The sequence below is a fragment of the Leptodactylus fuscus genome, chromosome 4, assembly GCF_031893055.1.
Source record: "Leptodactylus fuscus isolate aLepFus1 chromosome 4, aLepFus1.hap2, whole genome shotgun sequence".
Taxonomy (NCBI): Eukaryota; Metazoa; Chordata; class Amphibia; order Anura; family Leptodactylidae; genus Leptodactylus; species Leptodactylus fuscus.
This window is the reverse complement of record NC_134268.1, coordinates 76,795,269-76,809,001: the sequence shown is the minus strand read 5'-3', so window position 1 is coordinate 76,809,001 and position 13,733 is coordinate 76,795,269. Positions and strand designations below refer to the sequence as shown.

The window sequence follows — 13,733 nt, the reverse complement described above, 5'->3', positions numbered from 1 at the left end:
CATTAGGTCCAGATCTCCATTGTACAGTGGAGCGGAGACCTGCTGACTGACCAGCTCTAGATACTAGGAATAACATAAAAAAACAATACAACCAGCAGATAAAGGCCATCAACCCAACATTAAAATATATTTTGATCACAAGATTGAAGAATTTTGGTGGATTTAAAAATAAATAGAACATTAAAAGCATCGAGACTATTCACCTTTCCACAGACGAACACTCCCATCATCTCCAGAAGATGCCAACACTGTGCCAGTAATGTTCCAGCTTACACGCCATACTTGCGAGTTGTGGTTATCAAACTGAGCCACTGTGTGAATTTCAAACTTTGTGACTCCCCCAGAAGAGGTCAGCTCCTTCCTGGGGAACAGATAAGAAATATGCACTCAGAAATGAAGGCTTGGTTTGTTTTTTTTACCACCAGACCAATCTGATCTTTTTGCCTTCCATCAATATTTCAGTATAAACAAACATGGAAGGTCTTTAGGTATCTAAATAGTGCAACAATGGATTCCTTATGTCCATGCATTACAGACATGGTCATTCATTTGAATGGCTGGCTTGTAATGTAGCATTTCTCAGGCTATATATGAAACCGTCCCTTAAAGGGACTATCACCTAATATAAATAATATATGCTGCTGTAGGGGCTGTTACTGACATAGTGAGCATACCTTTTTTGTAGCAAAGAACAATCTTGCTGACCGTTGACACCTTATCCCCTTCCCACCTTAGCCATTTTCAGTTTGAGTTTTATTTTTTTCTCTCTGCTTAACTAGAAATAGAATTTCTTCATCTTTCTGTTTACAGAGCTGTATGAAGGATGGTTTTTGGTGAATATTTTCTAAAGAAATTATTTAATATTCTGCTAGACATACTGCAAAGCTGAACATTTTGATCACTCATTTGATTTTGGGGAGAAGAAACATATTTCATAATTTCATAGTACTGGCATTTTTTGATATAGGTATAACTAACATTTAATTTTGTGTTTATTTTACATGGAATTTAGGGGAAGGGAGGTGATCTCAATTCACATAATATACATAGGTCCAGCAAGCAAACTTCAGCCAGTGTCAGCCCAGTACTGAAATAATTGCAGCTTTCCAGAAAGTATGAAAAATGAAAGGCTTTTTCATCTAAATCCTGCGATGTGACGTTTCAGTCCTTATAAAGGGACTATTATGTTTTTCTGCTGCAGTCCTTTCTTCACTGTATTTTTTTTTACCATAACTTTTGAAAAATTTAGGCATTTCCTAATTATAGTCTCTAAGTATTTACGAGAATGTATAAAAAAAAATCCATACGTACAGCCTTCTAGTCTAGTTACCTATATTTGGTGAAGCATGATGGGACGGATAGCAAAGCATACTGAAGGAAACACAAAACACAAACACCAAGGTAGGTGTCTGATCTGGTGCAGGATTACAGGGACGTAGGTGTAATAAACACAAAACACTGTAGCGTGTGATAGACCATAAGGTAAAGTGAGCAGGTCTGGAAAAATGAGTTTTCACTCGACTGTTACCTTAAGTCAAGGCTGGTTAAAAATGCCATACCACAGACAAGGCAAGTCACCATTTCAACCAGAGGTGTGTCATTTCCTATATTAATTATAAGCTACCATAGCTGGCAAATAAGGATGAAACCATCATGTCTTTGGTCAGGCAGAACTGTTGTTGATATATCCTTAAATTAGGAAATGGATACAAGTGCAGTTATAGACATATTACTCAGGACCCCCCAAAACCTACCTTAAAGGTTTCATAGTAAATATTCTGACATCTTTACTTGCTACAGCTAAGATATGAAAGGACCTGCCCAGGTTTGGAGCAAAAGCAATGTCATGAACAGGGTCTGTGACTGTCATAAAGGTTTCAGCTTTGACATATTTCCTGAAATAGAAGGAGGTTTAGATTAGACATGTATGAAGACTCCACAAATGACAATGTCACTAGGAATACGCTAGCTAGACAAAATGGGTCTGTGACAAAAACACTAGGTTTTACTCTGAGAAGGGAAAATGACTAACAAAAAAAAACCCACTTCAAAAATATAAATTAAACATTATACAGTTAAAGCAGAATAAGAATAGATGGGCAAAGGGTTAAACATTGGTGCAAAAGCCTAGAACCAATTAGCAGAGTTTTCCCTTGAAACACAAGTTCTGCATTTCCTGAACCTCGCTACGCATCATTTAACATTCTGTCATAAGCGCCTCAGCCGACAGCAGGTGGTTAGTATCTGCAGTCTGTACTCAGTTGCTAAGGAGCATCTAACAGTCTTTTGAAATCTCTGTATATGAAATCTCTAAGAAGCGACAACGTTCCCCAAAGGTTTGAAAACTGTAGATTTTAGTCATCAGAGTATGAGGGGTTTGTGCAGTTTGGGTCAGAAGGCCTAAACGGACTGCACACTGACCTATTGATGTTAACTGGCCATGCACACTTCAGTCTGTTCAGAGACCCTCAATCCGTGTAAATAAATTAAAAATAAATAAATCCCTGAAAACACAACATTTGATGATGTCCTATACTGATCTGTGTTCCTGGATTTCCTCAGACTGCCTCCTGAATAACACAGAGACCAGATTCCATTTCTTTTTTTTTTTTTTATCCTCCCTTGTTTCTTCTCCGATTTTTGACATTCTATTTAAGACATACCTTGTGTTTTCGTTGTACTCATAGATCTGAACTTTTCCCATTATATTAGGGCTGCTGTCATCACTTCCCACGGCTATAGTAGGAGAATGGGCACGTGAACTAAATTAGGGAAAGAAAAAAAAAAAAAAAAAAGAAAAAAAAAAGTTTGCACTAAATGACATAAAAAGTAACAGGAGCGACAACTAGCAGGAGACATTAATTTTATTTGCTTTATTATTCAATTTCTATGTGGAGATATTGGAAATTCTGTTAAAAAAAAAAAAATTAAATAAAGTTGCATTTCATCCTAAAACACGAACATTTACTTTTCCTATAGATCACTAAGCAGCACGAGACTATAGAAAGCCTGGCTGTTTAGTGCGACTAGGCAGAAACTGCAATGACTACAGACATAGCCTTTGGGTAGACAAGGGCCTTAGCAAGAGTAGAATCCACATGACACAGTACTAAGTCTCTGGCTGGCACTTTTCATAACATCATGCATCTGACTGTTAGAAGACATCAGTAATCGAATGTTCCCCCCTAACTAAAGGGGGTCTGTAAGCAAGACTAGCCATACCAAACGAAGCACTTGGGCACAATCTGCATTTTACTAAAATGCTTCATATCCCTGTATTGGAGTATCACATTTGAATAAGTAAGGTATTGCTTGAATTTTAGTGAAATGCCCTACATGGTTCCATAAAGGGGTTGTCTGGTTTAAATAGAAAGTGAATCTCTAAACTAAACCCCCTCTCCGCCTAATTTCTATTATATTCTATTATAATATATATATACACTCACTGGCCACTTTATTAGGTACACCATGCTAGTAACGGGTTGGACCCCCTTTTGCCTTCAGAACTGCTTCAATTCTTCGTGGCATAGATTCAACAAGGTGCTGGAAGCATTCCTCAGAGATTTTGGTCCATATTGACATGATGGCATCACACAGTTGCCGCAGATTTGTCGGCTGCACATCCATGATGCGAATCTCCCGTTCCACCACATCCCAAAGATGCTCTATTGGATTGAGATCTGGTGACTGTGGAGGCCATTGGAGTTCAGTGAACTCATTGTCATGTTCAAGAAACCAGTCTGAGATGATTCCAGCTTTATGACATGGCGCATTATCCTGCTGAAAGTAGCCATCAGATGTTGGGTACATTGTGGTCATAAAGGGATGGACATGGTCAGCAACAATACTCATGTAGGCTTTGGCGTTGCAACGATGCTCAATTGGTACCAAGGGGCCCAAAGAGTGCCAAGAAAATATTCCCCACACCATGACACCACCACCACCAGCCTGAACCGTTGATACAAGGAAGGATGGATCCATGCTTTCATGTTGTTGACGCCAAATTCTGACCCTACCATCCGAATGTCGCAGCAGAAATCGAGACTCATCAGACCAGGCAACGTTTTTCCAATCTTCAATTGTCCAATTTCGATGAGCTTGTGCAAATTGTAGCCTCAGTTTCCTGTTCTTAGCTGAAAGGAGTGGCACCCGGTGTGGTCTTCTGCTGCTGTAGCCCATCTGCCTCAAAGTTCGACGTACTGTGCGTTCAGAGATGCTCTTCTGGCTACCTTGCTTGTAACGGGTGGCTATTTGAGTCACTGTTGCCTTTCTATCAGCTCGAACCAGTCTGGCCATTCTCCTCTGACCTCTGGCATCAACAACGCATTTCCGCCCACAGAACTGCCGCTCACTGGATGTTTTTTCTTTTTCGGACCATTCTCTGTAAACCCTAGAGATGGTTGTGCGTGAAAATCCCAGTAGATCAGCAGTTTCTGAAATACTCAGACCAGCCCTTCTGGCACCAACAACCATGCCACGTTCAAAGGCACTCAAATCACCTTTCTTCCCCATACTGATGCTCGGTTTGAACTGCAGGAGATTGTCTTGACCATGTCTACATGCCTAAATGCACTGAGTTGCCGCCATGTGATTGGCTGATTAGAAATTAAGTGTTAACGAGCAGTTGGACAGGTGTACCTAATAAAGTGGCCGGTGAGTGTATATATATATATATATATATATATATATATATATATATATATATATATATATATATTATACACACACACACCCCTATATACCTGGGGAAGTCACGTGGCTGCCCCAAGCACATTTTCTGATGATCCTGTAACGTTCCATTTTCAGAAAAAAGCATCACCAATATTACCTATCTTCAGTCTTCTGGCATGAGGAAGCATCACTTCCTCCACTTCTGCCGTTGCCTGTGCAATACAGCTTTATTGTACAGTCGCCGGCAGGAGCAAAGAGCGTGTACCACACACGTACAAGAAGTCCACAAAAGAAGATTCCGGTGGGACCAAAGATACTGATCTCCAAGACACAGAAGACAGGTAAGTATGATTGGTGGGGGGGCAATTGGGGCTGGGTTAGGTAGGTTAGATAGGACTAGTAATCCCTGGGCTAGCTAGGGAAACAGGGAGGGGGTAAGGGGAATCATGGGAGTTGTAGGCTAGGGAAGCATGTAAACAAATGTAGAGGATGCCAGTCTCTGGTTCTTGTACCTGACTGTAAAGAATGACAAGAAACTAAAGCTAAATTTACATAGCTTCTCAGCCACAGATGCCTTGAGGAGACCAACGTACTTGACTTACACAATACAGAGGAGGCTATGACACGGTTTATATGAGAATTACTTTAGTGGATACAAGGTGGACAACACATCGGTATGGGAAGTGGGAGGTGGCGCCACCATGGAAAGGGCCTGCAGCGCACTAAGTATGGAACAGTCTAGAAGATCCTATGTATCACTAGGCCATTTCACTTAACCTTTTACAAACTAATTAGCTTTAGTAAAGTGGCGATGGTAATAAAACAGTGCAGTATATCACAAATATTTCATAAAACATATGTATCCATATTATATGAGGCCATTGTGACACAATAGGCAGATATTCTGCTCCCTGGTACTAGAGGCAAGATACCAACATACCTTGATGGATTCCAGGAAATACAACTACAGCTCAGTTTACATGAGATTTCATGTTGTAGAGACCATTGACTAAGATTCATAACATCAGGAGCTTCGTAGATTCTCACCACACCATCTGCAGAACACGTTGCCAACATTAAGCCAACATGCTTTGGAGCAAACTTGACATCTGTTACTGATGTCCTGCTATCCACAAGTGTAGTTCTTTTGACCTAAGGATACAAAAAAGGAATTAAAGAGTTTCTGGGCCATAGGATAAGTCATCAATATTAGATCAATGGGGTCCAACATCTGGGACCTCATAAATCAATCAGCTATTCAAAGTGGGAGAGGTGCTCTGGTGAGCAGTGCTTCCCCTTCTGCCGCCATGTAACATCACATTCATTGGTCACATGGCATATTTACAGCTTTAGCTTGAAATGAATGGGGAAGAGCTGCAATACCAAGCTTACTCACAGTATACAGAGCTGTGCTTGTGGCAGGTAGAGAAGAAGTTACAGTGCTCATCAGAATGCTGCACTCTGTTCTAAGACCTCATGTCTTAGAACAGAGTGTGCAGGCCAAGGGGGAGGGGAAAGTTTTTTAGTGGAATGCACTTGGATGACATATCAGTGTCTTTCATCCCCCATTGACTTCAATACCGAGTTCCACCACCCGAAAATCCCCATCAGTATAGCCTTGGTCTGTGTACTTAGTCGTGTACATGAGTTCTAACAGTTCAGTGTGGGTGCCAGGTGTCAAAATCTTTTATTTTAGTCCCAAAAAGCCCATTACAGATGTACTTTATAAAGTTAAAGGAGTCAATGATCGCTCATCAAGAGCTACACTACTCAAAAGTAGCCTCCGAAAGTCTTTTTATAGGGCACTGGAGAAACCACTTTTATGTCCTCTTGTGGCAAGACTCTCTGTGTCTGATCAGTCCAGATCTGTAAACATTTACATATCTGCATGGCGAGCTTTACAGGAATCTGATATTTGAGGGAGTTTTTTCATGTTCTTATTTATGCTTAGGATAATTCTTAATGACACTAGCTATAGGTTTGGGACATTGCACTATCATGGGGGAGTCTATTTAGCTTCAAATTTATTTTGCAAAAGGACTTTTGTTACAGCCAAATGTGATGAAGCGCCAACAAATGGCCAATGGTAAGGTCCGCTGAAGCAGTGATCATCCAAGAAAACTTAGTGCAGCACATAAAATGCATATTATGCTTAATTGCTTTTTATTTGGAAGATGTCCAGCAGCGCCATCACCTAAGAACTGGCAGAAACCAGTGAGATCCTGGAACACCCATCTACAGTCCCGTGAAGTCTGACCATCAGTGGTCTAGATACTTATCCATCATGCAAAACTAACAGAGAGGGGTCGGACTGGCTCCAGATTTATTCTGCAGCACAACAACAACCCCAAATATACAGACAGTATCATTAAGAACGATCAGTGTGAAGACGAACAAGGAATCCTGATCTGAACATCAAGTCTGTCTGTAAAATATCATAAAGTGACAGAAGGATTTCACTAATCCCACATCCACAAATGATCTGTGGTTGGTTCACCAAAATGTCTGGAACAGTTTCCCTGCTTAGTTCTTTCAAAAACTGTACAAATGATACCTAGAAGAATTGATGCTGTTTTCAAGGGAAAGGCAGGTCACACTAAATATGGATTTGATTTCTCTTTTGTTAACTCACTTTGCATTTTGTTAAATTACACAGCAGCACTCAGATCAGTCACTTTGCTTCAATATTGTAACCCTAAATCTGTAAAATATTCTACAGAGAGAACATATAACGTAGAAGGTGTTACATCACTTTTGTATTATACATACTGAAATAATGCATACTGCCAAATACTGTCCAGAACACTGCTGTGTGAATGTTGCCCAAGAGTGTACATCCACTTGTACTAATAAACTTTGTTAGTCTTTCTAAGAATGTTTTAGGCTAAGGCTCCACAGGACGTCCCACAGCAAAAAAGCACTGCAACAAAAAGCATGGCGGCAATGCATCACGGTTCTTCCTGCAGCGATTTACACAGTAAGTTTGCGAAGTTTTCCTCCATAGACTTTCTGTTACAATTACACCTATGGGGAAACCACCAGCGTTTTCGTATGTATAATTGACATGCTGAGATTTCCAAAAGCACGCCAGTTTTGGAAATCGTGGATTGTCCGCATTGCGTTTTTTTCCGCAAAGTGAGCATGGGATTTGCTTGACTCCAATTCACTTTGCCCTTGGTGTAAAACGCTGTGATTTTTCCCACGGCATTTCCAACACAGCCAAATCGTGGCATTTCCGTTCCGTGGAGCCCCGGACCTTAGAGTCAAAACGATTTTATTGGCTATTAGAGAAGAGGGCGGGGTGCACTGAACATTGACACAAAATGATATGCGATATGGATACAAACCACGATGCAGTAAGAAATTAGCACATTAACAATAGGGGAATGGGAAGAGATAGAAATAAGTTTTCCAACCTCCCATAATAAAATTTTAACCAATATGAAGGTTTTTAAATAAACATCTACTTATTCCAGTGTTGTATCTCTACCAGGCAAGTGGATTTATGCACATTGGTAGAATACTTAGATGGTTTTGGCAAGCAAAATGTATATCAAATTAAAAATGGTCTTACCCAATGACTTTGTCCTCTAGGTTTGTCATTTGATTCGCCTACGATTTCTTCCCAAACTGCAGCTGTTCTGTCAAATGAACATGAAGCCAGCACTTGTCCAAACTCTGGATGAGCCCATGTTACACGCCATACTGATCCACTGTGAGTCTGAACACAGGCACAAAAATTAGTGTATAGACAGGTAAATCTTAAACATACAGAAGTCATGACATTTGGATTTTTGCCTTTCAAAGCCATCTACCAACAATACAAAAGGAAGACTTACACATGCTAGACATTATGTCCAATCTTTTTCTCCTCTTGAGATAGTTGGTTCTAGATATGCCTAGCAACTAAATATCTTAGTCACCCATAGAAACTACATGCACATTTAGCTGGCAACATCGTTCCAGTTTAAGAACAAGTCACAGAACATAGCTTAAGGGGTATTCCAGCTTTCAGCATTTATCAGCTTCCCAATAAATGCTATATTTATGGAGACCCCCACCAATCAAAAAAACAGATGACACCAGTCTTCCTTTCCCTCAAGCCGAAACACAGTAGTTAGAGGGAGTTTAAATGGATCAGCAGCGGAGTAGGCACGTTGCGGCTCTATTCAAAGTCTATGGCATGGCCAGAAATAGTGAAACACTTGGGAAAATTGACTATGATAGCTGCAAGTGAACATAAGCTTAAAAGAGGCACGTCTAGTTCTAAGCTATTTTTCTGACTGGCAAGGCAAGATCTGTCAGCCAGGCACATACTCCACTACAGTTAAATTTGATCTCCTAGCATGACCCCCTATTCTGGTGATGATGCCAGAAGTTGGAATCACCCATTCATCAAGACAATACATACTAGATCCATGGAAGTCTGACATCTACCAGTGACCAGAACAGAGTACCCCAATTCCTCTTAAGCATACATACAACTGGCTGCTCCATGCATAGTCTATGGCACTGCCAAAAGATCCAAACGCTGTGCCCGGCTGTTTGTTAATAAAGATAAAAATGGAAAGCTCAGGCAGGTGCGCTTGTTGGTTCCTATGAAAGTTTGGTAAACTCTCTCTATAGATAAAACCGCCTTGTAACGAATTGCTACAGATTAAGACAGTAACCCAGATCATCCTAAGGGGCAAGTCCCTGAAGCTTTTGTCGCACTTCTGGGGCCTGACAGAGACAATGATGTGGATGAGAGCTGGGGTGAAATTCCAGAGTCATCTTTTGTCCACTGATACAGGTCTCCTTCCCTTTGCAGAAGTTGTGGAGTGTCATAAGGTCCCACTGAAAGTCTTCTATTCTCTTCAGCTTAGTTTGGCTCCCGAGTTCCTGAACTGTGCTTCTCTAAAATGGAGGATATCCATATGACCTCTGAGGTCTCTAAGCCTTTAACGCAATCTTATGACCTACTACAGTCTGCGGATCAGAGTCCATATAACAGGGCTTTGACCAGATGGCAACAAAACATCCCTGAACTAACGGATGATGAGATACTGTAGTGAATGTTAGAGTCTCGCTTCCTCCATCACAATTACTATACACCTGTTAGGCTACATAGAATGGGATCTTCCTCCTCTTGCCTGAATGGTTTCCAGTATCAGTCTGAATTGGGAACATCCATACACTGTGTATGATTTTGTCCTAAGATTTGTCCCTTCTGGTCCATATTCCTGTCCTTCCTACAGATACCTATTCCCCAGGTTTGTCTCCTGGCCAGGCTGAATGACATTGTAGATGGCTACTATAACAAAATATTCTTTTGTTTTACTCTTCACTCATTGGAGTTTCTAAGGCCGGGTTCACACGAAGTCTTTTGGCACGTAATGTGCCACGTAGACACCACGGGATCTTTTGTGGGTCGTATACGCTCCCATTGTTTTCAATGGGAGCCAGTACCGTATACGCAGCATTATTTTGCGGCCCCTACAAAATCACAGCCGCCAAATAGCGCCCCGTATACGGTACCGGCTCCCATTGAAAACAATGGGAGTGTATACGGCCCGCAAAAGCTCTATCTTGTTTCGGTTTCAGTTATTTTTCGATTAATCTCCCAACTGTAAGTTCCAGCAAAAATTACATTACTTTGTGAGAGTTTGCATTATGCTGTACCGGATTATAATTAGGCAACACTTAGGATAGGTCATTAATATCTGAGTGATGGGGATCTGACACCCAGGACCTCCACAGATCAGCTATATGGAGAGACTGCAGTGTTCAGGCGAGCACTGTAGCTTCTTCACTGTACGTCACACAAGGCACCATACTTTGCATAGGTGCTGTGCATGGTATTGCAGCTGAGGTGCCAACAGATCACATGAATCTGGTGACACTGGTCTTGAAGTGGAAGTGACACTCATTGGGTCACCGCTGTAGCTTCAAGCAGCTAATCTCTAGTGGGCCTGGGTGCGAGACCTCCAAGCGATCAGGCTAGGCAATTACTACTCAAGTCAAAAAGCATGATTGAGTAAACATTTTACTTTGATTATGATTAACGAATGGTTATTTTATGACCCGCCATTTTTTACATTATTCACGTCAGCAATCCTGAACGGATTCCATATAGTTAGTGATATATCCTTTAGCCAACAGCAGTGTGGTACAGGATGTCAAAAATGCACAATAACTAGAATATTCCATGTAAGCAAGCACTCAGAATAATTAAGATGTCCTTCAGTTTCAGTTATTCTGGCATTTAATCACCCGGACTTATTTTAAAGCCATTCCTTTCTGAAGAGGCCTACCAAAAATTCTTGTGCAAAAGCTATCGTGAATGGTAATTACATAAAGAAGAACACATCTTACCTTCCAACTTGCAGTACAATGCCAGTCACCATTTTCACTTTTGTCCCAGACCTGCAATACAAGTGACTAAAATGTTATATTCCACTGCAGCTGAACTATGAGTTATTGCAGCGCTTTACACCCCACATTTCTTGACATCATGTTCCCACATAACAGTAAGATAAGCATAGCTGATAAATTTTAGCTCGCTGGGACGTCTACAGACTGCGGCACTTACCGTGCACGTGTAGTGCTCTGACAAGACAGCCTATTGTAACAACGCAATTTTTACCACTTTATCCTCAAACAGCATTATAAATAAGTTACTATATATTGTTAGAAGCCGGTCAGCACCATTCTTCTCTGTTGATCACTGAAACAGCATTGCTATTGGTAGGCAAAACTAATGGCAACAATATTTCGGCAACAGGGAAAGTGTGCTGAATTCTGCCTGTCTATCTTTACAATGGTATAGAACATGCCCCATCTTAGTAAAGAAGAATGGTGATGCTGCAGGACCGGGAAGCAGCTTATCAGTGGGGATGCCGCTGTCAGACTCCCACTGACCAGAAGGATAAACAATGCAATTCTTAAAAATGCTAGGAGTTGAAATACCATAAGGGGGTATTCACACTTGCGCCTTGTGTCCACACTGTGTCACTCAGCCCCGAGAAACTGGACAGGGGACGGCTTCCCGGCGGTCAGCTTTAAAACCCATTCATTTGAATGCTTTTTTTAAAGGTAACCAACGGTGTCTGCCTGCGGCCTCTCAGAGGGGAAACCCGTTTTTGTGGCCGAGGACGGGAACCTGGCGGAGTGACACAGGATGGACACAAGGCGCAAGTGTGAACTTTCCCTTAGGAAGACCCATCACCACTCCTGACATGTCTCTTAAAGAGGACCTTCATCAGATTGGGCACAGGCAGTTCTATATACTGCTGGAAAGCCGAGAGTGTGCTGAATTCAGTGCACTATCGGCTTTCCTGATCTGTGCCCCGGGTAAAGCGCTATCAGACCCGGTACCGTAGCACTTTACAGTCAGAAGGGCGTTTCTAACAGTCAGTCAGGAACATCCTTCTCCACAGCAGCGCCTATCGCACTGCACAGTGTGAGCGGAGAGGAATGCCCCCTCCCCTCCTGATAATACTCGTCTATGGACGAGCACTGTGAGCAGACGGAGGGGGAGTTCCTCCCCGCTCACACTCTACAGCGCGATAGGCACTGCTGTGGAGAAGGACGTTCCTGACTGACTGTCAGAAACGCCCTTCTGACTGCAAAGCGCTACGGTACCGGCACCGCTAGCTCTTCACATGGGGCACAGATCGGGAAAGCCAATAGTGCACTGAATTCAGCGCACTGTCAGCTTTCCAGCAGTATATACAACTGCCTGTGCCCAATTTGATGAAAGGTCCTCTTTAAAATAAATTGTGTTAGCCAAAAAAATAAACAAACAAGCATCACAAATCTGGCCCATTGCTTCTTATAACTGTTGTGGGGCATTCCTCTATTCCTGACTGGTATTTGTTATAGTAGTATTAACAAACCCTCAACTGGTAACACCCAGTTGTCAGTTTATTTATAAATTTCTAGGAAGAATAACATATTGGTAGGTTTACACTACAGTTATTAATGTTCATTGCTGTCATCTCCTACAGGATGAGAGCAACAGACGGGTTTTTACATTTCCACCTGCATCTATAAATCTACAGCTATCAATGTCCGTTGACAATGTGGTGCAGACTGTTCAACTACTGTTATGAATGGCCATTGCCATGGGAATGGCCACAGGACAAAAGAAGTGGACAGTCATGGTAGTGTGAACATACCACGATATCCATTCAGATATAAAATTCCTTCTACAGCTCATGTAAGGGGTCAACCCTGTAATAAGCAGCTCCATTGCATATAGAAAAAACTCTGGTAGCACAGTCACAATACCAGTAGCCATAGCTAGACTGCAGAGCTGTCCTCTATATCCTAGATAATCTGCAAATCAGTCTGCACCACAGTGTCATTGGATATAAACCAAAGGTAGAGCCCTACTACTGTATATGCCTGCACCATAGTGTAACAGGAGATTACCCTGGAAAACAGCAGGTAGAGCCCTGCTATATGTCTACATTACACGGACAGAGGAGATAACCCTAGGGTAGAGCAGTCAGAGCTCCACTATAAGCCTGCACTAGTGTCACAGGAGAGAACCCCAGGGTACAGCTGTCAGAGCCCTTCTATATGCCTGTACTAGTGTCACAGGAGAGTACACCAGGATACAGCTGTTAGAGCCCTACTATATGCCTGTACCACAGTGTCACAGGAGAGAACCCCAGGGTACAGCTGTCAGAGCCCTACTATATGCCTGCACTAGTATCACAGGAGAGTACACCAGGATACAGCTGTTAGAGCCCTACTATATGCCCGTACCACAGTGCCACAGGCAATAACCCCAGGGTACAGCTGTCAGAGCCCTACTATATGCCTGCACTAGTATCACAGGAGAGTACACCAGATACAGCTATTAGAGCCCTACTATATGCCTGCACTAGTGTCACAGGAGAGTACACCAGGATACAGCTGTTAGAGCCCTACTATATGCCTGTACCACAGTGTCACAGGAGAGAACCCCAGGGTACAGCTGTCAGAGCCCTACTATATGCCTGCACTAGTATCACAGGAGAGTACACCAGATACAGCTATTAGAGCCCTACTATATGCCTGCACTAGTATCACAG

General features: G+C 42.1%; 1 protein-coding gene across 1 annotated transcript in view; it reads right to left on the bottom strand.

Annotated features, from left to right (window-relative positions):
• CEP192 (centrosomal protein 192) overlaps positions 1-13,733 on the bottom strand; it is a 104,677-nt gene that overhangs the window by 89,655 nt on the left and 1,289 nt on the right. Inside the window, exons 2-7 of the mRNA XM_075271976.1 lie at positions 11,026-11,076; positions 8,246-8,392; positions 5,612-5,823; positions 2,664-2,762; positions 1,755-1,895; positions 204-361 (exon numbers count right to left, since the gene is read on the bottom strand). Coding sequence (XP_075128077.1) covers positions 204-361; positions 1,755-1,895; positions 2,664-2,762; positions 5,612-5,823; positions 8,246-8,392; positions 11,026-11,076 — 808 coding nt within the window. The remainder of the gene's footprint in view (positions 1-203; positions 362-1,754; positions 1,896-2,663; positions 2,763-5,611; positions 5,824-8,245; positions 8,393-11,025; positions 11,077-13,733) is intronic.